Below are 23,524 nucleotides of genomic sequence, written 5' to 3'. Positions count from 1 at the left end.
GCAGGCTCGGGTAAGCCCACTGCTCAAGAAACCATCTCTAAATCCAGCGCTTCTTGAAAACTACAGACCGGTATCCCTTCTTACATTCATTGCAAAGACACTTGAGCGGGCTGTGTTCAACCAGCTTTCTATGTTCCTTGGACAGAACAACCTCCTGGACAACAAACCAATGGCTTCAAAAGTGGCCACTCAACTGAGACTGCTCTGCTCTCGGTTACTGAAGCCCTGCGACTAGCAAGAGCAGCTTCAAAATCCTCTGTACTCATCTTACTGGACCTGTCTGCTGCTTTTGACACTGTTAATCACCAGATTCTCCTGTCCACCCTCAGAAAGATGGGGATCTCTGGAACTGCTCTCCTGTGGGTTAAGTCTTACCTCTCTGACAGATCCTTCAGTGTGTCTTGGAGGGGTGATGTTTCAAAGTCACACCACCTTGCTACTGGGGTTCCTCAAGGCTCAGTACTTGGACCACTTCTCTTCTCCATCTACATGACATCTTTAGGATCTGTCATTCAGAAGCATGGCTTTTCTTATCACTGCTATGCTGATGACACCCAACTCTACTTCTCATTCCAGCCTGATGACCCGACGGTAGCTGCTCGCATTTCAGCCTGTCTGAGTGACATTTCCCACTGGATGAATGACCATCACCTTCAGCTTAACCTTACAAAGACTGAACTACTGGTGATTCCAGCTAACCCATTGATTCATCACAACTTCTCTATACAGCTGGGCTCGTCAACCATAACTCCTTCGAGGACAGCCAGAAACCTAGGAGTTGTGATGGATCATCAGTTAAGCTTCACTGACCACATTGCTACAACGACCCGGTCCTGCAGGTTTGCCTTATACAACATTAGGAAGATTAGACCCTTCCTGTCAGAGCAAGCAACCCAACTTCTTGTCCAAGCTCTTGTTCTCTCCAGACTGGACTATTGTAATGCTCTCCTGGCGGGCCTTCCTGCATGTACTGTCAAGCCTCTGCATACCAGAATGCAGCAGCGAGGGTTGTCTTCAATGAGCCAAAAAAAGCTCATGTTACTCCCCTCCTCATCAGGTTACACTGGCTACCAGTAGCTGCTTGCATCAAATTCAAGGTACTGATGCTTGCCTACAAGACAACCACTGGCACGGCACCAACTTACCTAAACTCACTGGTTAAATCCTATGTGCCCTCCAGAAGCTTGCGCTCTGCAAGTGAACAACGCCTTGTGGTGCCATCCCAAAGAAATTCAAAATCACTCTCACGGACCTTTTCCTGGACTGTGCCCAGCTGGTGGAATGACCTCCCAATCTCAATTCGTACAGCGGAGTCTTTACTCACTTTCAAGAAACATCTAAAGACTCATCTTTTTCGCCTGCACTTAACCTACTAACACCAGTACTTTTCCTTTTCTTGTCTTTTTCATTTAATTAAAAAAAAAAAAAAAAAAAAAAAAATTATATACACCTGGCTATGCGTTCTATACTAGACTAACTGAGACTTGTCATGGCACTTGTATTCTGTTGTTGTTCTCTTGTTGACCTGACTGCTTCTATTCTCATTTGTAAGTCGCTTTGGATAAAAGCGTCTGCTAAATGATTAAATGTAAATGTAAATGTAAATGTCCTTTCTGGCTGCCTTTTCCAGCTGCTCTTGTTGTTCAGCAGCTGTCAGAACCTTTTGAAATCTGTTGGTTTCCTCCTGTAACTCCATTCTGCATGGGTCCTTGTGGGGTCTGTGAGATCCGTGATCTGTTGCTTTAGATCCTTTTACCTCCTGGGGCCTGTTGCACAAAAGTAGAATTAAGACATCCGGGATAAATGACTGAGCTGAGCTCAATAAAGCCAAAACATGTGCGTCCAGGCTTAATTGGTTGCACAAAGACCAAGCCAGGATGAGCAGACACGGATTCATTAAGCCAGGTGAAACCAATCCTGGATAGGTGCGCGCTCACGGCTCACTCAAATAGACCCCGCCACAGATCACAGATTAACTGATTTACCATGGCAACTAGAGCCGCGTACTTTTCCCCGTCGGAAGCACAAATCCTCATGGAGGCATACGAGGAGGTAAAAGATATAATTAAGAAGAAAGGCAACACCGCCACAGTGATAAAGCAAAGAGAAAAAGCGTGGCAAAGTATTGCAGACCGCCTGAATGCGTAAGTAGTGCACAATTACACACTCACCGCTCCGCTGAAACATCACAATTACAAATCAAATATTTAATTCACATCTCCAAAAACGCAGTTGTACTGTAATTATGAAACGGTTACATTTTTTATTGAAATGCACTGCATATATGAGTGAAATTGTGTAACGTAACTCCATCACACTGTATAAAGCTATGATATATTATTATTAAAGCCTTACATTATTATTTTACGTTACTACGCTCAGTACGGTTTAATCTTAGCCGTTGTACTCTGCTTATTATGTTGTCCACCGGTTTTTTTTGTGTTTCCCCTGCTTTTATTAATGTAAAGCAGCTTTGACAGAATGAAACAATTGTGAAAAGTGCTATATAAATAAAATTTTCTTGAATACATAGATGAGCTATAATAATAATCACTTTAATTTATATAGCGCCTTTCAAAGGACCCAAGGTCGGTTGCTCACTGCACTGCAAAAATGTCTTTCTTACTTAGTAATTTTGTCTTGTTTTCAGTAAAAAAAATATCTAAAAAAAAATCTTAAATATTTTCTAGAGCAAAATAACCTAGGAAAATAAGCAAAAAACTTATGCCAGTGAAACAAGAGAACTTTTCTAAAAGTAAGTGTTTATGGGAAAAGTAAACTTATTTCAAGATAATTTTTCTTATTATATTGACAGATATTTAAATTTGTTGCTTGTTCTAAGCACACATTTACTTGAAGTTTATATTTTTGGTCTAAACCTATACTTATTTTGCTAGGTCATTTAGAAAATCAATAAAATACATGTTTTTTATATATATTTTTTTTACTGAAAACAATACAAAAATACCAAGTCATTTTTGTCAGTGTGACTCCATTAAATGTTCTTGTGATAAAGAATGTGTGTGTGTGTGTGTGTGCGTGTGATGTAGATTAAACATGAACGGGCCAAAACGGACATGGCAGCAGGTCAAAATCAAATACAAGAACATTCTGCAGAATCGTATGGTCCCTGACTAATATTTAACAAAGCACAAGCATATATTGTACCCAGAAGGTGCCTGCTCACACATTGTCTGTACTGTTTTAGCAGTGAAAAAGAATACCCACAGACAAGGCACGGGTGGTGGGTCACCAAAGGCTGACCTTACCCCAGCAGAGGACATGGCCTTGGAGCTAAATAAAGGCAGGCCCGTCTTAGAGGGGATCCCTGGGGGGAAAGAGACGAGCATAGGTTCCTCCCAAGATGCCACCCGCTTCATTCAAGGCATGTCCTTCCATCTCTACATGGAATACAACCACATTCATATTGAATCAATTTGGACTGTCTGACTTTGGTTTACCTATTGCCTTGCAGTGTCTGGCAGCACTGTGTTCCTGTTAGAGCCACCAGCACAAGCACCAGACGATGCTGATCCAGTGAGTACTCCATCAAAGGCATACTGTAGACCTGGCATGTCTTGTCTACTGGCTTCAATATGAATCCGATTAAATGTGATAGGGTGAAAGTCCCAGTGCAGCAGCAACAGCACATGATGGAGATGATGATGAGGAGGAGACCATCTCTCTGGATTCCAGAAGGCATGAGGTATCATGTTAAGACTGTGAAAGTACTATTTACTCTACAATGGTGAGGAGTCCTCATCAAAATCAAAAAATCTAATTTCTTTTACAGGACCCAGATGCTATACAGTGGGAAAACCAGCCTGGCAACATAGTGCGTATTAATAAAAGGACACCACATCCTGCCAAATTCCAGCTGCGCTAATTGTATTGTGTTCACAGAGCTCACAAGCTATCAGAAAGTTGTATGGCAACCACCTCCGGCGCCAAATAGAACTGGCAGACATAGACATTCAGTACAAGAAGAAAAAGCTAGAAAATCTTGCACTGGAGTCCGAAATAAAAAATAGGACAATTAGGAAACTGGACCTTGAAATAAAAAAACTTGAGCGGGAGGTGAGATATGCCTTCAATGTACACTGTATGCTAACTGTAACACAAATGTATTAATCATTTTTCTTTCCTCCCCCAGCTCCAAGAAGATGACACAGCTCAAAATAAAAATTAGGTATATTCTCGTAAAGTCAAGTGAGCCATGACATATGAGCTCTTATTGTGAGCACACAGGACGGTGGCATCTTTCTAAGGTATTTTTTATTTTCACAGCAATCAGTACAACCAAGTCATCGTTATAAGGCACCGGCCTCTTTTGCCCAACCCCCCAGCACCAGGTGTGGCCACTAGCCTATATGAAGGCCCAAAATTGTGTGTTCCTTTCTGCTCTGACAATGGCATGCCCATTCTTGCGAGATGTGGTGGATGAAGAAGCACTTGTGCTGAGGAGAGCCTTCAGGCGAGAAAGGGTCTTCAGGGACCGGTTGGACCCACTGGCCTTCCCTGATGACCATCTATATGAAAGATACAGGTTTTCTGCAGATGGCATCAGGTATCTATGCAGACTACTGGGTCCCAGGATTAAGCACCGCACTGCACGGAGCCATGCACTGAGTGTGGAGCAAATGGTTTGTGTGGCCTTGCGCTTTTTTGCTAGTGGAGCCTTCCTGTACTCAGTGGGGGATGCAGAACAGCTGAACAAGGCCACAATTTGCCGCACAATAAGGAGTGTGTGTCTGGCTATCAAAGCATTAGCAGATGTCTTCATCTCCTTCCCTGGCCACAGAAGACTCTGTGACATGAAAGAGGAGTTCTATAGGATTGCAGGTAAGAGGATCTACAAATTACAGGACAACTGTTAACACATAGTAGGATACTCATTACTTTGTGTGACAGGTTTCCCCAATGTCATTGGTGCAGTGGACTGCACACACATAAGGATAAAAGCCCCCTCAGGTGCCCATGAGGCCGATTTTGTGAATAGGAAATCCTTTCACAGCATTAATGTTCAGGTGAACATAACTTTTTGATATTGTCCATTGACGAACACTCTGCATTGCCAATGATGTGCATTGATTGGTGTAATATTCCTCATCTTATGATTTCAGATGGTCTGCAATGCTGACTGTGTGATCAGCAATGTTGTGGCGAAATGGCCTGGCTCAGTCCATGACTCCAGAATCTTTCGGGCCTCTGAAATCTATCAGTGCCTATCACAAGGTAAGCCACACAACCCCTATTTATAACCATCATGGCTGTGTCAAGAATATCACTGTGTTCATGAGGTAGTAATGATGAGATTTTGTGTTGACAGGTGAATTCTCTGGTGTGTTGCTGGGAGACCGGGGGTATGGCTGCCAGCCTTTTCTCCTGACACCTTTCACAGACCCCCAGGAAGCACAGCAGGCCTACAACCATGCCCATGCCAGGACCAGGGCCAGAGTTGAAATGACCTTTGGCCTCCTGAAGGCACGCTTTCACTGCCTTCACAAATTAAGGGTCAACCCTGTTAGGGCATGTGATATTACTGTGGCTTGTGCTGTCTTCCACAATGTAGCCTGCCTGAGGAAGGAGAGGGCCCCCAGAGTGCCACCAGCCATTGACTGGGACAATCCGGCAATCTTCCCTGATGACGACAGTGGTCGGCTGCTGAGGGACCAATATGTGTTGAATTATTTTAGTTAGTATGTGTGCTTTCAATTTAGGTAAAAAATGTCCTGTTGTGGCAGAGGAAATAGGTTTTTTTTGGGTTGTTTTTTTTTTTTTACGAATTTGGCCTCTTATGATGTTTGTGCAGTATACTGTGTGTAATACAAGGCTGCAGGGAGGCTACTGCATCCATTCATTTGTCTGTTCAGTTGATGTGTATGGATTTGTCCTGCATTTATTTTAGTGTGCAGACATGCAGGGTGTGTTATATACAGTATTGTTCAAAATAATAGCAGTACAATGTGACTAACCAGAAAAATCAAGGTTTTTCGTATATTTTTTTATTGCTACGTGGCAAACATGTTACCAGTAGGTTCAGTAGATTCTCAGAAAACAAATGAGACCCAGCATTCATGATGTGCACGCTCTTAAGGCTGTGCAATTGGGCAATTAGTTGAATTAGTTGAAAGGGGTGTGTTCAAAAAAATAGCAGTGTGGCATTCAATCACTGAGGTCATCAATTTTGTGAAGAAACAGGTGTGAATCAGGTGGCCCCTATTTAAGGATGAAGCCAACACTTGTTGAACATGCATTTGAAAGCTGAGGAAAATGGGTCGTTCAAGACATTGTTCAGAAGAACTGCGTAATTTGATTAAAAAGTTGATTAGAGAGGGGAAAACCTATAAAGAGGTGCAAAAAATGATAGGCTGTTCAGCTAAAATGATCTCCAATGCCTTAAAATGGAGAGCAAAACCAGAGAGACGTGGAAGAAAACGGAAAACAACCATCAAAATGGATAGAAGAATAACCAGAATGGCAAAGGCTCAGCCAATGATCACCTCCAGGATGATCAAAGACAGTCTGGAGTTACCTGTAAGTACTGTGACAGTTAGAAGACGTCTGTGTGAAGCTAATCTATTTTCAAGAATCCCCCGCAAAGTCCCTCTGTTAAAAAAAAGGCATGTGCAGAAGAGGTTACAATTTGCCAAAGAACACATCAACTGGCCTAAAGAGAAATGGAGGAACATTTTGTGGACTGATGAGAGTAAAATTGTTCTTTTTGGGTCCAAGGGCCACAGGCAGTTTGTGAGACGACCCCCAAACTCTGAATTCAAGCCACAGTACACAGTGAAGACAGTGAATTATGGAGGTGCAAGCATCATGATATGGGCATGTTTCTCCTACTATGGTGTTGGGCCTATTTATCGCATACCAGGGATCATGGATCAGTTTGCATATGTTAAAATACTTGAAGAGGTCATGTTGCCCTATGCTGAAGAGGACATGCCCTTGAAATGGTTGTTTCAACAAGACAATGACCCAAAACACACTAGTAAACGGGCAAAGTCTTGGTTTCAAACCAACAAAATTAATGTTATGGAGTGGCCAGCCCAATCTCCAGACCTTAATCCAATTGAGAACTTGTGGGGTGATATCAAAAATGCTGTTTCTGAAGCAAAACCAAGAAATGTGAATGAATTGTGGAATGTTGTTAAAGAATCATGGAGTGGAATAACAGCTGAGAGGTGCCACAAGTTGGTTGACTCCATGCCACACAGATGTCAAGCAGTTTTAAAAAACTGTGGTCATACAACTAAATATTAGTTTAGTCATTCACAGGATTGCTAAATCCCAGAGAAAAAAAAAAATGTTTGTACAAAATAGTTTTGAGTTTGTACAGTCAAAGGTAGACACTGCTATTTTTTTGAACACACCCCTTTCAACTAATTGCCCAATTGCACAGCCTTAAGAGCGTGCATATCATGAATGCTGGGTCTTGTTTGTTTTCTGAGAATCTACTGAACCTACTGGTAACTTGTTTGCCACGTAGCAATAAAAAATATACTAAAAACCTTGATTATTCTGGTTAGTCACATTGTACTGCTATTATTTTGAACAATACTGTACATACCTTTGAATGTGTATGTATCATTTTGTATAATATGCTTTGATTCTGTGCTTTCCATCTTGTAGAGTCACTGTGACTTCAGTTTCGAAAGGAGCTGATAGTTTACCTGCTTTGTTTTGTCCTTATTCAATAAAGGAACATAATGTTACACATTGTGTTTTTATATTCATATGGAATGTGTATTTGTTTATATGACCGAGTACTAGGGTCCCACTGAGGAAAAAGGATAAAGTCATAAATTTATGAGGCTGGTTCTTTCTGCAGTAAAGCAACATATTCTTTTTACAGTTTTGATAGTTATGACAATGTGATACTTCATATTCTGGCACATCAGCATGTCTTTGTTTATGAAACCATACTGAAGTACAATTTCACGAATGTGTATTTGTTTATATGACCGAGTACTAGGGTCCCACTGAGGAAAAAGGATAAAGTCATAAATTTATGAGGCTGGTTCTTTCTGCAGTAAAGCAACATATTCTTTTTACAGTTTTGATAGTTATGACAATGTGATACTTCATATTCTGGCACATCAGCATGTCTTTGTTTATGAAACCATACTGAAGTACAATTTCACGAAATGCCCCACATCTGTCATTTTAACAACTGTCCTCCTTTAAAACAACTGGTTACAATATTATGACTTGTCTTTTTTTTTTTTCCTCTGTGGCCCTAATATTCTATTTTATTTATAGTCTATGGGAAACTGTAAATTATCTAATGATAGCAAAATCATCTAAAAATCATTATTTATCCAAAATGATTGAAATTAATGATCACAAACGTTTAAATAATGACAGTGGGTCTAGTTATATGTGATATCAATGTATAGTGAGCAGTGAAATAACTATTGGTTTCCATTTGTGGCGACTGCTGACTGACATTAGGGATGAGATTAAATAGATCCTGGAATTTAGCCTGGTCTGGAGCAGGCTAGCTCCACAGAATAAATCTCCATGGTAATTTATACCATAACATATCCTCCTGCCCCCTATCCAGCTTTAATGCAACCGGATTAGGGATCAATTGAGCCAGGATCACCAAGATATCCTGGCTTAATCCCTTATCCTACTTTTGTGCAACAGGCCCCTGTTTCAGACTAATCTTGGTGATCTCTTTGTAGTCATAACTCTGGTTTGAGTCATGAGTCAGTAGTACCCTTGTTGTCTAGTTGCTTTTGGTTTTGGTGCAGTAGGTTGTCTGCAGCCCTGGGTAGATGGGTGACCCTCACCACGCCTGGCCAGTCCTTTTGGTCTTGGCAAACTCATGTTAAGAGTAAGGGGCGAGAGACTAATACAAGATCAAACAGAATGTGGATCTAGGTTTTACAGCTAGGTTTTGCCAGGTGTGGTTAGCTGGTGAAGTATTCTATTATTATCTTAGCTGTGGATAGCTGAATGCTAAGATAGTTTTGAGTCAGCATATGATTGCTGAAAGGGGTATAAGCAGAGTATTAATTGATGACTTAAGACCAAATTATCACTCAGGGGTGCATTTCCCAAAACCACAGTTGCTAACCTGTTAGCAACTTAGTTGGTTGGCAATGGGAAATTGCATTGCAACCAACAAAGGTGCTAACTTAGTTACCAACCATGGTTTTGGGAAACGCACCCTAGAACTTACTGATAGATCACAACAGGCTCGATCTCTGTGGAAGTGAAGTAGAGGAGGGAAAAGGAAGAGGCATTACATTTACATTTACATTTAATCATTTAGCAGACGCTTTTATCCAAAGCGACTTACAAATGAGAACAATAGAAGCAGTCAGGTCAACGAGAGAACAACAAAAGTATACAAGTCCCATGACAAGTCTCAGTTAGTCTAGTATAGAATGCCAAGCCAGGTTTTTTTTTTTTTTTCTTTAGCCCCAGACTCAACTGTATGAATTGAGATTGGAAGCTCATTCCACCAGTTGGGCACAGTCCAGGAAAAGGTCAGTGAGAGTGATTTTGAACTTCTTTGGGATGGCACCACAAGGCGTTGTTCACTTGCAGAGCGCAAACTCCTGGAGGGCACATAAGATTTAACCAGTGAGTTTAGGTGTGTTGGTGTCGTGCCAATGGTCGTCTTGTAGGCAAGCATCAGTACCATGAATTTGATGCGAGCGGCTACTGGTAGCCAGTGTAATCTGATGAGGAGAGGAGTAATATGAAATTGTTTTGCACATTAAAGACAACCCTTGCTGCTGCATTCTGGATCAATTGCAGAGGCTTGACAGTACATGCAGGAAGGCCAGCCAGGAGAGCATTATAATAGTCATAGGTGTGATTGGCAAAGGACAAAAAAGCAGGAAACAATACGATGCACTTACCATGACGCGGCGATAGAACACCCCCCCCCCCCCCCCACACACACACACACACAGAGACATAATTTATATAGCATAATAATAAGTTAATAATAAATTATTGTACAAGTTTTTTGTTTAAATTAATTAATTAAAAATAGAAGAAAAATAGAAATACACATCTAAATTAAATGATTAAACAAAATAGGCAAAATAGGGATGAATTCCAAAAGAAATTATTTATTGGGCATTTCTTGTCCTCCCAGATGTTTTGTTTTAACTTTATTTCTATAGTGTCCTTTACATCTATTAAAAACAACATCTTTAATTCCCCTCTATATTTTTGAAAGTTATCTTTACTTGTGTTTTTGTTCAGCCATTTTGTCAGTGCCTCCGCCTGGAGATATTTGCTTTATTATAGACTTCTATGATTGCTAATCCACAACAGATGACGATTATAAGGTTGAACGTTCAGAATACGACTCCATAGGTTATATTTCAGCATGAATTTCGCAAATTGGCAGCGACTCTTAATTAGCACGTAGAACGCATTCATGTCAAGTAAATTTTGGGGGAAAACCGCATGGAATTGCGGTGAGAGTTTGTAACCTTGTACGTAGAGAGCGCTCTTCAGAGTTATCAGGAAACTCGACCCAGATCAGTTTTAAGCATTCATTAAAGTGAATCGGTTCAAAGTTGGACTGCTCGATTATGTCAAAAATCATAATCACAATTATTTTGGTCAATATTGTAATTACGATTATTTAACACGATCATGAGGGGGCCATATGACCAAAACTTATATGAGTGATTTATTTAAAGATAGGGATACATATCAAATATGAATTTCCTATAAATAAGGCTGCTACAATCATTATATCTGCACTGGTTACTTCACTGGTTTGCACTCTATCTTTACTTATCTTTCTTTTTACATGACCTATTTGTATAGTTGTACTTTATATTTTATTATCTGTGTTTAATGTTCTACTGTTAGTGTTATCTTTATGCACCGGGGGTCTGAGAGTAACACAGTTTCAATTATCTGTATGTATGTATGTACTGTACATGTGGAAGAATTGACAATTAAGCAGACTTGACTTGACTTGCTATGACATCAACATTGTAGAGACCAGCAGAATTTCAAACAAACAAAAAGTCCTCAAAATTATTGAAAATAATTAAACTGTCAGTAATAAAAAAAGCAAAGGAACAAATACAAAAGAATAAAAAGATACAAATTGAACAAACTGTCTCAAGCAGTATGATTATTTCATTTATTCGATACCATTTACTATTAATGTCTCTGTCTCGTTTCAGTTTACGTTTGGCTTAAGCTTTGTAAGTTTATATGAAAAGGTTCATGTAGCGTTGTACACCCTACTGCAGAAATTAATAATTACATGTAAAATAAAATATAGCCCGCTGTCACTTTTTGAGCCACACGGATCCAAATTACTGTTACTGTATTTTCATTCTCAACTCTTTACATTCATTTATTACAGGACCGACGAATGTATACATAAATAATCACCAAGCGCAGCGTTTTGACACATTTTTGCATGAACTTGACCATTTTGGCGCGCACCTTGAGCTAAAAGATGATTTTAAATGTCCGTGTTCTGTTCTGTCTCTGAGCGCTTATATCTTCCTGAGGAGCAGTGCAAGTTCTCTTCCACGCTTTTAAAAACATGAATAAATATACTTCGATAATTCAAGCACGTCCCATTTTGCAAATGTCGCGTTACATGATTTTACTGATTTTCACGGGAAATTGGGCTTTTATGGAGGAACGAAAGTGCAGCGCTGCAAAAGGGGGAGGAATGGGGCGCAATAATCGTTTTATCTCGATTATTGGATTTTCATAATCATTGATAAAAATGAAATGATTTTTCATAAAAATGAAAGACAATATATTGGATTTTCTTAGGTGAATCATCCGTGTTCACTGTCTTCGTCAGTCAACTGAAGCTGTTCATGTGAGTAGACGGTGGTTGGGCACGTGCACATTCATAACAGTGCGCATACACTTTGAACTTCAATCGTGACAAATGATTCGACTACTTGCGGAGTGACATGACGACATGAATCAGAGGAACAAAAAAACGTTGACAGAGGTGAGCGGTCATTATGTTTACCAATACCCAACACATCGCAACCCATTTTTTTTTTTTGCATGATTTACTAGAGCATCATTTTCAGGTGGGAAAAGCCGGATTTCCGGATTTTTCCGGAAGAATCACACCCCTGAATAGTCCAGTCTGGAGAGAACAAGAGCTTGGACAAGAAGTTGAGTGGCTTGCTCTGACAGGAAGGGTCTAATCTTCCTAATGTTTTATAAGGCAAACCTGCAGGACAGGTTCGTTGTAGCAATGTGGTCTGTGAAGCTTAACCCTCTGGAGTCTAAAGGGTATTGTAATGAGAAGGGAATAATTGGAATTAGGTGTTAATGCACACGCCCTTTAATTTGAATGAATTGTTGTGGCTTGATTAAATTAAAGTGTACAGCTGATGTAGGAGGAGATGAGAATTATTTAAGGATGGGTTGAGCACTATTCGAGAGAGATTCCGCGAGCTCTCACTGATGGGGAAATGCTAGACGGCCGCTCTGGATAATTAGTATCTCCGGCGGTGAAGATAGGCAGTCAGTGGTGGGTTAATGTGTTAGACAGCTAGGGACATGACTTTGGGCTAGGAGAGCTCGTGACCGATGTAACTTTGAGATAATACCGCGATTGGAGAAGCTGATTAGGTGGACTCATAAACCTGATAATTGAAGATTTCCTGTGTATCCTCCTCACCTGATGTGAGCTCGTCCGTTTTGTATGTGGGCCAATTTAGGCAAACAAGGGGTAATCTGTTTTATGAGAGAATGCTATATTTTAACAAGTAATAAAGAATCGTGTATAAACTGCCATCTGATTGTGCGGGTCTCTGCCTTCCCTGTCCTTTGTGCGGTTGTTACACTGGTGGCAGCGGTGGGATTTAATCCCTAACGATAATAAAACAGCCGTACGATGGAGGGCAGAGATAGGCACAGGGATGTGTCAGTGGCTACCCCATCTACCTCAGCAACCGTAATGGAACCGTCGTCTTTAGCCCCAGCTGCATCATCAAACGTGTCTATGGTGCGTCCAGTGTTATGCCGGAGACCTTTACCGGTACGGGTCGAGAATGGTCTGATTGGAAGGAACAGTTTGAGATGGCAGCTGTGGTAAATAATTGGAATGACGGAATCAAATTGAAATTTATGTCACTCTTATTATTGGGGCGAGCTCGAGCTATCTATAGTGGTCTTTCAGTGGAGGCCAACGCAGTTATGTTTTATTGAAAGATGCTTTAGGTAAATGTTTTGGACCATGTGAAACCGCAGAATGGAATCGCGTTAGTTTTTCATCACGCAAGCGCATGCCGAACAAGACTTTACGTGAGTTTGGTAATGCGCTGTGGAGGTTGGTGACGAAGGAGTATTCTTCAGTAGGTGCAGATACACAGGATTTATTGGCTAGAGATCACTTTATTGCACATGTGGGAAATGGGGAGACTCGTATTCGATTACGTAGTATTAAACCTATTACTTTAGAAGAAGCCATTAATATTGCCAGGGAATTCGAACTTATTCAGGGATTAGAACAATGTACGATTACCCCTGATGCGCGAGTTTGTGGTCTTCATCTTCCTGCAGCAGAAAGTAAGGTAGATTCGCTGACGGAGGTGGTGGATGCGCTTCGTAAGGAAGTTCAGACACTGCAAAAATCTGTACAACAACTTTGTGAGGCAGTTCCCACACTTTTAAAGAATAGCACTGTTGAACAGTCAACTTTAAGTGCGGTTGGGAAACGACAGGTGCAACCTGTTGGAGGCGGTTGTTGGAAATGTGGTTGTAATCGCCATATTAGGAGAGACTGCCCTTATGTGCAGGGAAACGAGAGGGGGCAGGCATCATAGGCCGAATGCCTGCCCCAAAGCAAGATTATTTTTTTCAGTTGGCCTCATCAGTTCAAGGCAACCCTGGGATTTACCTTGCTGCCAAATTAGGTGGGTGTGACGTTAAACTTCTGGTCGATACAGGTGCTCAAGTCTCAATAATACCGAAACAGAGGTGGCTTACTATTACAAATGGTGGGGCTCATCTTGAACATCACAAGGGCGTGGTTAGAGTGGCCAATGGGGGGAGGATGCCGATTTTGGGTCGCTGGCAAACCGTATGCCAATTTGATTCACTAACTGTCATCACAGAGTTTCTTGTGGCAGATTTGGAGCCTCAGGAGATTTTGTTGGGCTCTGATTTTTTGCTTAAATATGGCGTTATTATTAATTTTGATCAAAAGAGCTGTCGGTTAATGGGAAAACAGATTCCCCTCTTGTTTGGCAATAATAATGGTATGCAGCCCTGTGATGTGATTGTGCACGTTGATACACCTGTTCCACCTCGTAGTGAAGTCTTGATTACAGGGGCAGTGGAGGGGGTATCTGAAAGTTTGCAGGGCATGTTAGAACCGTCTTCCTCCCTTTATAACCATTGCGACCTTTTGGTGGCAAGGTTAGTGTGTCGAGTGGAGCAGGGTATTCTGCCCATTCGTGTAATTAATGTCACTGATGTCACCCATATTTTAAAGCGTGGGATGAAAGTGGGCAAGTTATTTTTTGATGTTGTGGTAGAGGGAGGAGACGTGGCTATGGGTAAGAGTCCTGCATTCTCTGTGTATACGCTTATGGATCAGCTGAAATTACACGAAAAAGGCTTTGGGGAGGCTGAAACGCGCGCAGTGCGTGAGTTATTGTGCAAGTATTTGTCAGTTTTTAGCGTGAGTCATACAGATTTAGGGCGGACGCAATTAATAACGCATCAGATCGAGACGGGAGATGCCAAACCTATTAAATTACCTCCGCGCCGTGTTCCCCTTCATCTGCAAGATGAGGTGATGGAACATATTAAGGGTATGCAGGCAAATGGAAATGTACAGCCGTCGTGTAGCCCGTGGGGCGCGCCTGTGGTCCCTGTACGAAAGAAAGACGGGACCCTTCGATTTTGCGTGGATTATAGGCGGTTGAATGATGTGACACGGAAGGATGCATATCCCCTACCGCGTATTGATGATGCATTGGACAGCCTTGCCCATGCAAGGTGGTTTTCCACTCTTGACCTGGCCAGTGGATACTGGCAGGTCGAGGTGAACCCTATAGATACCCTTTTGTAACACGACAGGGGCTATTTGAATTCAACGTTTTAAGTTTCGGTTTGTGCAACGCACCAAGTACATTTCAGCGCCTTATGGACTTGGTGTTAGCGGATTTACAGTGGACTACTTGCCTTGTTTATTTAGATGATATTATTGTTTTTGGGAGAACATTTGGGGAACATCTGCAACGGCTGGATGAGGTCCTTGGTGAATTACGGCATGCGAAACTGAAGGTTAAACCCTCTAAATGTACATTGTTTGCCACTCAGGTCCGTTATTTGGGGCACGTTATATCTGCTGATGGAATCAGAGCAGACCCAGATAAAATAGATGCGGTGAGACAATGGCCTGTACCGAAAAATAAAACTGAAGTTCGGAGCTTTGTGGGGTTGGCATCTTATTATCGGCGATTTATAGAGGGGTTTTCTGAAATTGCGCGACCGTTACATCGTCTCACAGAGAAGGGTCGGAAATTCAAATGGGATGGTGAGTGCCAGCAGGCGTTTTTACAGCTTAAAACAGCCCTTGTGACAACTCCAGTCCTCGCGTATCCCGACCCGCACAAGGCATTTATTTTAGACACTGATGCGAGTGACGTTGGCATCGGTGCAGTTTTGTCACAAGAGGTCGATGACTTGGAGCGGGTTGTGGCATATGCTAGTCGAGCTTTAATGAAACAGGAACGCAGGTATGCCACCACTAAAAAGGAGTTGCTCAGTTTGGTGGTATTTACTAAATATTTCAAGCATTATTTGCTTGGGAAAGAATTTATATTGCATACTGACCATAGCGCCCTAAGGTGGCTTCATAATTTTCAGGGGCTTGAAGGACAACTGGCCAGATGGGTGGAACAGCTGGCCAGTTTTCAATTTAAGATTGTGCACCGCCCCGGGAAAAAGCATGTTAATGCGGATGCGCTTTCACGCTTGCCATCGTTTGGTGCCAAGTGTGAAGATTTTTCAGATCCACGTCAGGAGGTTAGTGCTTCTGTGTGTGCTGTATGTGCAACGGTCCCTTCGGAGATTGAGGATGAGTTGGTGGAGGCGCAGAAGAAGGATGCTGTTTTACAGCTTGTAGAACAGCTGTGTCCACGGGGGGAGGAGGGCCGTGCTGAAGCACAGACAAAGGTGGAAGTGAGAGGGTTTTTGCCCGTTTGGGATCAGTTGGAGTTTGAGCAAGGGCGATTAGTGCGTAAACCGCCGCTTAATACAGATGCTGCATTAAAAAGTCAGGTGGTCCTTCCGAAGGTGATGGTTCCAGAGGTTTTGAAAATGTTGCATAATTCTGCTACGGGTGGTCATCTAGGAGTGCAAAAATTACAGGCGAAAGTAAAGGATCGGTTCTATTGGCCTGGGTGGTTTGAAGATGTAAGGAAGTGGTGTAGGGAATGTACGGAATGTGCATCTCGTAAATTTGCAGCATTGAACGCTCGTGCCCCGTTGCAGCCCTCTTTTGTCTCTCGGCCTTTAGAACGTGTAGGGATAGACATCTTGGGGCCTTTGCCTTTAACTGGAGAGAAGAATAAGTATATCCTAGTAATTGGGGATTATTTCTCAAAGTGGACCGAAGCGGTTGCACTTCCAAATCAAGAAGCAGCGTCCATAGCTAAAGTTTTGGTGCAAGAGTGGGTGTGTAGATTTGGGGTCCTGTGCAGTATTCACTCGGATCAAGGTTGAAACTTTGAATCGAAGTTATTTACCGAGTTGTGTGGGTTGCTGCAGATGCATAAAACAAGAACTACAGCTTATCATCCACAGTCGAATGGGATGGTGGGGCGGTTTAACCGTACTTTACTTTCCATGCTGTCTTTGTTTGTGGATAGTAATCAGCAGAATTGGGACACGCTCCTGCCATACGTTATGATGGCTTATAGGAGCAGTATACATGCTACTACAGGGTTTTCACCATATAAGGTCTTGTTTGGACGAGAGATAATTTTGCCTGTGGATGTTGTGTTGGGAGTGGGGGAGACGGAACATTCTGATTCGGCAAATGATTATGTGGAGAAAGTAGCTGAAAGCTTGTCTACGGTAGTGGAGGCTGTGAAAGCGCATCAACTGAAAGCATCAGGAAGGCAGAAACGATGCTTTGATTTAAAAGTGTGCCATCAGTTTTATACAGAAGGGGAATTTGTGTGGGTAAAGAATAGGGTGCGTAAGCAGGGGTTGTGTCCAAAGTTGCAAAGGCATTTTGTGAGGCCGTTTGTTGTTATTGAGCGGGTTACGGACGTTTTGTATCGAATAGCTCCAAAAGAAAAAGGGCTTGAGCGAGTTGTGCATTTTAATCGTCTTAAGCCATATGTTTTTAATTCATTTGCAGGAAGGCCGGAATTGCAGAGTGTTGAGAGGGATCGAATGTTGGCTGGGGAAAGGAGTACGCTGCATCATGACCCTGCACGTATGGCTGATTCTGCACTGCATCCTGACCCTGCTCTGATGGCTGATTCTGCACTGCATCCTGACCCTGCTCTGCCACCTGATCCTGGGCTGGACGTTATGATGCCTTCTGTCCCTACTCCGTTACCTGTCCCTACATTGGATGTGGGTGCAGCCCTTTCTGGTGATAGCCCCTGTGCGGCTGTGCCTATTGGATCTATAGCCTGTGAGTCGCAGTCTGGGATAACGAACGGACTGGCTGAAAGACGTTCGTCGCGGGCCAGGAGGGTACCGGCCAGTTTGTTGGATTATGATTTATCTGCTTAACTTGAGGACGAGTACATTTTGCCTGGAGGGGGGGTAGTGTAATGAGAAGGCAATAATTGGAATTAAGTGTTAATGCACACGCCCCTTAATTTGAATGAATTGTTGTGGCTTGATTAAATTAAAGTGTACAGCTGATGTAGGAGGAGATGAGGATTATTTAAGGATGGGTTGAGCACTATTCGAGAGAGATTTGGCGAGCTCTCACTGATGGGGAAATGCTAGACGGCCGCTCGGGATAATTAGTATCTCTGGCGGTGAAGATAGGCAGTCAGTGGTGGGTAAATGTGTTAGACAGCTAGGGACATTACTTTGGGCTAGGAGAGAAGTGGAAAGTGAAAAAGTGGAAAGTGAAGAGACATTCAGCCAAGTATGGTGACCCATACTCAGAATTTGTGCTCTGCATTTAACCCATCCAAAATGCACACACACGGAGCAGTGAACACACACACACACACACTGTGAGCACACAATCGGAGCAGTGGGCAGCCATTTATGCTGCAGCGCCCGGGGAGCAGTTGGGGGTTCGATGCCTTGCTCAAGGACACCTAAGTCGTGGTATTGAAGGTGGAGAGAGAGCTGTTCATGCACTCCCCCCAACCACAATTTCGTCCGGCCCGAGACTAGAACCCACAACCCTTCGATTGGGAGTCCAACCCTCTAACCATTAGGCTATTGATATTTGAAGATTTCCTGTGTATCCTCCTCACCTGATGTGAGCTCGTCCGTTTTGTATGTGGGCCAATTTAGGCAAACGGGGTAATCTGTTTTATGAGAGAATGCTATATTTTAACAATCAATCAATCAATCAATCAATCACCTTTATTTATATAGTGCTTTAAACAAAATACATTGCGCCAAAGCACTGAACAACATTCATTTGGAAAACAGTGTCTCAATAATGCAAAATGATAGTTAAAGGCAGTTCATCATTGAATTCATTGATGTCATCTCTGTTCAGTTGAAATAGTGTCTGTTTTAATTTGCAATCAAGTCAACGATATCGCTGTAGATGAAGTGACCCCAACTAAGCAAGCCAGAGGCGACAGCGGCAAGGAACCGAAACTCCATCGGTGACAGAATGGAGAAAAAAACCTTGGGAGAAACCAGGCTCAGTTGGGGGGCCAGTTCTCCTCTGACCAGACGAAACCAGTAGTTCAATTCCAGGCTGCAGCAAAGTCAGATTGTGCAGAAGAATCATCTGTTTCCTGTGGTCTTGTCCTGGTGCTCCTCTGAGACAAGGTCTTTACAGGGGATCTGTATCTGGGGCTCTAGTTGTCCTGGTCTCCGCTGTCTTTCAGGGCAGTAGAGGTCCTTTCTAGGTGCTGATCCACCATCTGGTCTGGATACGTACTGGATCCGGGTGACTGCAGTGACCCTCTGATCTGGACACAGACTGGATCTGGTGGCCACGGTGACCTCGGAACAAGAGAGAAACAGACAAATATTAGCGTAGATGCCATTCTTCTAATGATGTAGAAAGTACGGTGTTATGTGAAGTGTTCCGGTTCCAGTTTACCTAATTAATGCAGCCTAATAATCCTTTAACGGATTTGGATATTAAAAGCATATTAGTATGTTATGTGTATGCCAGGTTAAAGAGATGGGTCTTTAATCTAGATTTAAACTGCAAGAGTGTGTCTGCCTCCCGAACAATGTTAGGTAGGTTATTCCAGAGTTTAGGCGCCAAATAGGAAAAGGATCTGCCGCCCGCAGTTGATTTTGATATTCTAGGTATTATCAAATTGCCTGAGTTTTGAGAACGTAGCGGACGTAGAGGAGTATAATGTAAAAGGAGCTCATTCAAATACTGAGGTGCTAAACCATTCAGGGCTTTATAAGTAATAAGCAATATTTTAAAATCTATACGATGTTTGATAGGGAGCCAGTGCAGTGTGGACAGGACCGGGCTAATATGGTCATACTTCCTGGTTCTAGTAAGAACTCTTGCTGCTGCATTTTGGACTAGCTGTAGTTTGTTTACCAAGCGTGCAGAACAACCACCCAATAAAGCATTACAATAGTCTAACCTTGAAGTCATAAATGCATGGATTAACATTTCTGCATTTGACATTGAGAGCATAGGCCGTAATTTAGATATATTTTTGAGATGGAAAAATGCAGTTTTACAAATGCTAGAAACGTGGCTTTCTAAGGAAAGATTGCGATCAAGTAGCACACCTAGGTTCCTAACTGATGACGAAGAATTGACAGAGCAACCATCAAGTCTTAGACAGTGTTCTAGGTTATTACAAGTAGAGTTTTTAGGCCCTATGATTAACACCTCTGTTTTTTCTGAATTTAGCAGTAAGAAATTACTCGTCATCCAATTTTTTATATCGACTATGCATTCCATTAGTTTTTCAAATTGGTGTGTTTCACCGGGCTGCGAGGAAATATAGAGCTGCGTATCATCAGCATAACAGTGAAAGCTAACACCATGTTTCCTGATGATATCTCCCAAGGGTAACATATAAAGCGTGAAGAGTAGCGGCCCTAGAACTGAGCCTTGAGGTACTCCATACTGCACTTGTGATCGATATGATACATCTTCATTCACTGCTACGAACTGATGGCGGTCATATAAGTACGATTTAAACCATGCTAATGCACTTCCACTGATGCCAACAAAGTGTTCAAGTCTATGCAAAAGAATGTTGTGGTCAATTGTGTCAAACGCAGCACTAAGATCCAATAAAACTAATAGAGAGATACACCCACGATCAGATGATAAGAGCAGATCATTTGTAACTCTAAGGAGAGCAGTTTCAGTACTATGATACGGTCTAAATCCTGACTGTAAATCCTCACATATACCAACAAGTAATAAAGAATCGTGTATAAACTGCCATCTGATTGTGCGGGTCTCTGCCTTCCCTGTCCTTTGTGCGGTTGTTACAGTATTTTTGGCCTGGAGAAATGTTGTCATGCCCTGACATTTGTGCTTTTTTCAGTTTCTTATAAATATCTAAATGGGTAAAGTCTATTCTCACTGTAATCAGCACAAACTGGGCTATAATAATTTGTGAAATGCATGTATGTACATGATTGTATTTTTGAGAAAAAAAAATGTTATGCGTGGTAAGTGAAAAACAAAAAATGTTAAAACACTTGAATAAGGCCATAAAACACATAAAGAACAATGGTTCCCGGGATTTTTGAGAACTGGAGCTTGTAGCCTAGAATTTTTCTTTCTAAATTATGTGAAAATCATCTTGTTTACTCACTTACAGAAAACAATATATTGATTTAAATTTTCTAAGACACTTTTTGTTGGTAAAAGTCATATGCGAGTAGGCGTCAACTATCATGAATATCATTGTGCTTTACACCTGAGAAGACAAAGGCCTGCATAATGAGCTGCATAATTAGCCTTTCTGTCAGCTGTATGTCACTGAGAGGGAGGTGTTACAAGAAAGAATGTGAGGACAAAATAAATCTATATAATTTTATGTTTGCAGTTTATTTAGAATATATTTAATTATCCCACAACATAATTTAATATCCATTTGGGGGAGCAGTTAAACAGTTTATTAGGAACAATCAAAGCTGACTTGAATTTTTTTGCATCATTACTCCAGTCCCACAATCCTTCAGAAATCCTTTTAAAAATCTTATTTTCTACCACAACAAAATAAATAAATAAAAATAATAAAAAATAAAAACATTTATTGTTATTATTATCATTATTATTATGATTATTATCAATGTTGAAAAGAGCTGAGAATATTTTTCAGGTTTTTTAGGGACAGCATTGTTTCAAACTAATTTACATTTGTTAGTAATCTTTATTTGTTACATTTATATTATTTACATCACACTTTTGAATGGTATAGTATTGTATATTGTTATTGAAACTTCATAATATTTCACTTGATTATACATTTAGTCAGGAATTATTGTGGAAGATTTTTATTGGTCAATATGTAAACTAATCAGGCATAATCAATGTGAATCTAGCCATTTATGTATCAAGTTTTTTCTACTGTTTTAATCATGCTTTTGACTGGATGTAGAGGCCTGCGTGAGAATGGAATGTGCATAGAGTGCAGGGCTATAGTATTTGTTGCATCTGCACACTCTATTTGGACAATAGACAAAATATATGATTAGGCCTCCTCGTTTCACTTAAAATAATTTCTACATCCTAAAATCAAGCTGAAGACACATCCATAAAAGGTAAGAGTTGATAAACATAACCATATGTATGAAATGTATTGAACATGGACACGCCTTCAGAAGCACTGTATAAAATATAGAACCGACACAGACTCGACAGACTGTTCTTCAGAGCTTTCTCAGTTTTATTTTCTCTTGAAAATAAAATCTTTCTTCTGGAAACAAAACCCAGAGACAGTGTGTTTCCTCAGATCCATGGCAGACGAAAATACACTACATTTGGCGACCACGAAGGGACAGGAAAGGAGCAGCAGAGTGGACGACTGCTTTTGAGCTGACTGATGAGCAACACACACACAGTGGCGGCCACCATAGAATAAGGTAAGCATTTTTGCTTATATAATTAGTGTGTGTTGTTGATCGGTCAGTTCAGAGCGGTAAGGTCACTTAAAAATCTGCTCTTCCAAATTTAGAACTAGTTAAATAAACAAAACCCCGAGACTGTGTGATTCCTCAGATCAATGACAAATGAAAATACACTACATTATAGTTTGGAAAAAGTCTAACTAGTAAAATGTTTACAGGTTATGTGAAAACTAGCACACGTATATAAATAAATAAAAAGAGACTCTGCTGAATAAAGTTGCTTCATTCTTTTTTTCTGAGGAAATCCATTTCTCAAATCCTCAACCACATCAAATCTTTTTGGGGTGAAATATGTGTTATTCCTCTCATCGCGAAGCAAACAGTATAATAAACCTCAAAGAACTTGGAGAACAGTCTCGCTGCGTTGTCTTTTGTGTGGGCGTATTCAAGCCACAAGCTTCAGTTTGAATCTGAATACAGCATTCAGCGTGGGGGCGTGGTCACATTAGAATCTGAATAGCACATTCAGCGCGGGGTGTGGTCACATTAGATATAATGAAGGGAGAGGTGAAAAACGGACATTGCGTTGTTTTCATATGGATTACTTTATCACAGAATATTTGTTTTCGGCGGCACTTATTTAGTTTAAAAGAAGACATGTCAAGCTTTCTATAGATATCTCTCTCATGTCTCTTAGTTGAGTATTCACAGAGTTACAGTTCATTTTAAAGGGGGGGGTGAAATGCTATTTCATGCATACTGAGTTTTTTACACTGTTAAAGAGTTGGATTCCCATGCTAAACATGGACAAAGTTTCAAAAATTAATTTGTACGTTTGAAGGAGTATTTTTGTTCCAAAAATACTCCTTCCGGTTTGTCACAAGTTTCGGAAAGTTTTTTTCGAGTATGGCTCTGTGTGACGTTAGATGGAGCGGAATTTCCTTATATGGGTCCTAAGGACACTTCTGCTGAAGAGCGCGCGCTCCCGTATAGCAGCGCACTGAGAGGCTGAGCACAGACTCACTGATCAGAGCGAGAGCGTCGCAAAATGTCACAGAAGTGTGTTTTATTGGTTGCCAGGGCAAGACAACCCTGCACAGATTACCAAAAAAAAAAAAAAACAGCATTAAGGGACCAGTGGATGGAGTTTATTTTTACAGAGCATCAACGGAGTTGTGCAAGTGTTTTTGTTTGTTCCCTGCATTTCGAAGATGCTTGTTTTGCAAACAAGGCCCAGTTTGACGCCGGATTTGCACATCGTTTATTTCTTAAGGATAATGCAGACCCAACGAAAAAG

The 23,524-nt window shown here is 41.4% G+C and overlaps 1 protein-coding gene across 3 annotated transcripts; it reads left to right on the top strand.

Moving 5' to 3' along the window:
* Positions 1-1,747: 1,747 nt before the first annotated feature.
* Positions 1,748-5,934, top strand: LOC113115296 (putative nuclease HARBI1). Of its 3 annotated transcripts, XM_026282768.1 has the most exons (9): positions 3,473-3,537; positions 3,620-3,706; positions 3,794-3,835; positions 3,904-4,077; positions 4,154-4,189; positions 4,288-4,842; positions 4,912-5,027; positions 5,124-5,235; positions 5,330-5,934. In XM_026282768.1, exons 6-9 carry the CDS (start codon positions 4,371-4,373, stop codon positions 5,698-5,700), a joined length of 1,071 nt encoding a protein of 356 aa, XP_026138553.1. In that variant the 5' UTR covers positions 3,473-3,537; positions 3,620-3,706; positions 3,794-3,835; positions 3,904-4,077; positions 4,154-4,189; positions 4,288-4,370; the 3' UTR covers positions 5,701-5,934. The 3 variants fall into 3 exon arrangements, with proteins under 3 accessions (XP_026138559.1, XP_026138570.1, XP_026138553.1); XM_026282774.1 differs by lacking the exons at positions 4,912-5,027; positions 5,124-5,235; positions 5,330-5,934 and adding exons at positions 1,748-2,144; positions 3,051-3,385 and having other exon boundaries at positions 3,476-3,537; positions 4,288-4,557; XM_026282785.1 differs by lacking the exons at positions 4,912-5,027; positions 5,124-5,235; positions 5,330-5,934 and adding exons at positions 1,748-2,144; positions 3,051-3,385 and having other exon boundaries at positions 3,476-3,537; positions 4,154-4,334.
* Positions 5,935-23,524: the final 17,590 nt, after the last annotated feature.

The sequence above is a fragment of the Carassius auratus genome, chromosome 2 (genome assembly GCF_003368295.1).
Source record: "Carassius auratus strain Wakin chromosome 2, ASM336829v1, whole genome shotgun sequence".
Classification (NCBI taxonomy): domain Eukaryota; kingdom Metazoa; phylum Chordata; class Actinopteri; order Cypriniformes; family Cyprinidae; genus Carassius; species Carassius auratus.
This window is presented reverse-complemented; position numbering and strand designations above follow the sequence as displayed.

Excerpts from the sequence above, each read along its gene's own strand:
- LOC113115296 (XM_026282768.1), top strand. The coding sequence starts at position 4,371 with ATGAAGGCCCAAAATTGTGTGTTCCTTTCTGCTCTGACAATGGCATGC. Across the intron at positions 4,843-4,911 it reads GGAGTTCTATAGGATTGCAG|GTTTCCCCAATGTCATTGGT; the intron begins GTAAGAGGATCT and ends TTTGTGTGACAG. Across the intron at positions 5,236-5,329 it reads CTATCAGTGCCTATCACAAG|GTGAATTCTCTGGTGTGTTG; the intron begins GTAAGCCACACA and ends TTGTGTTGACAG.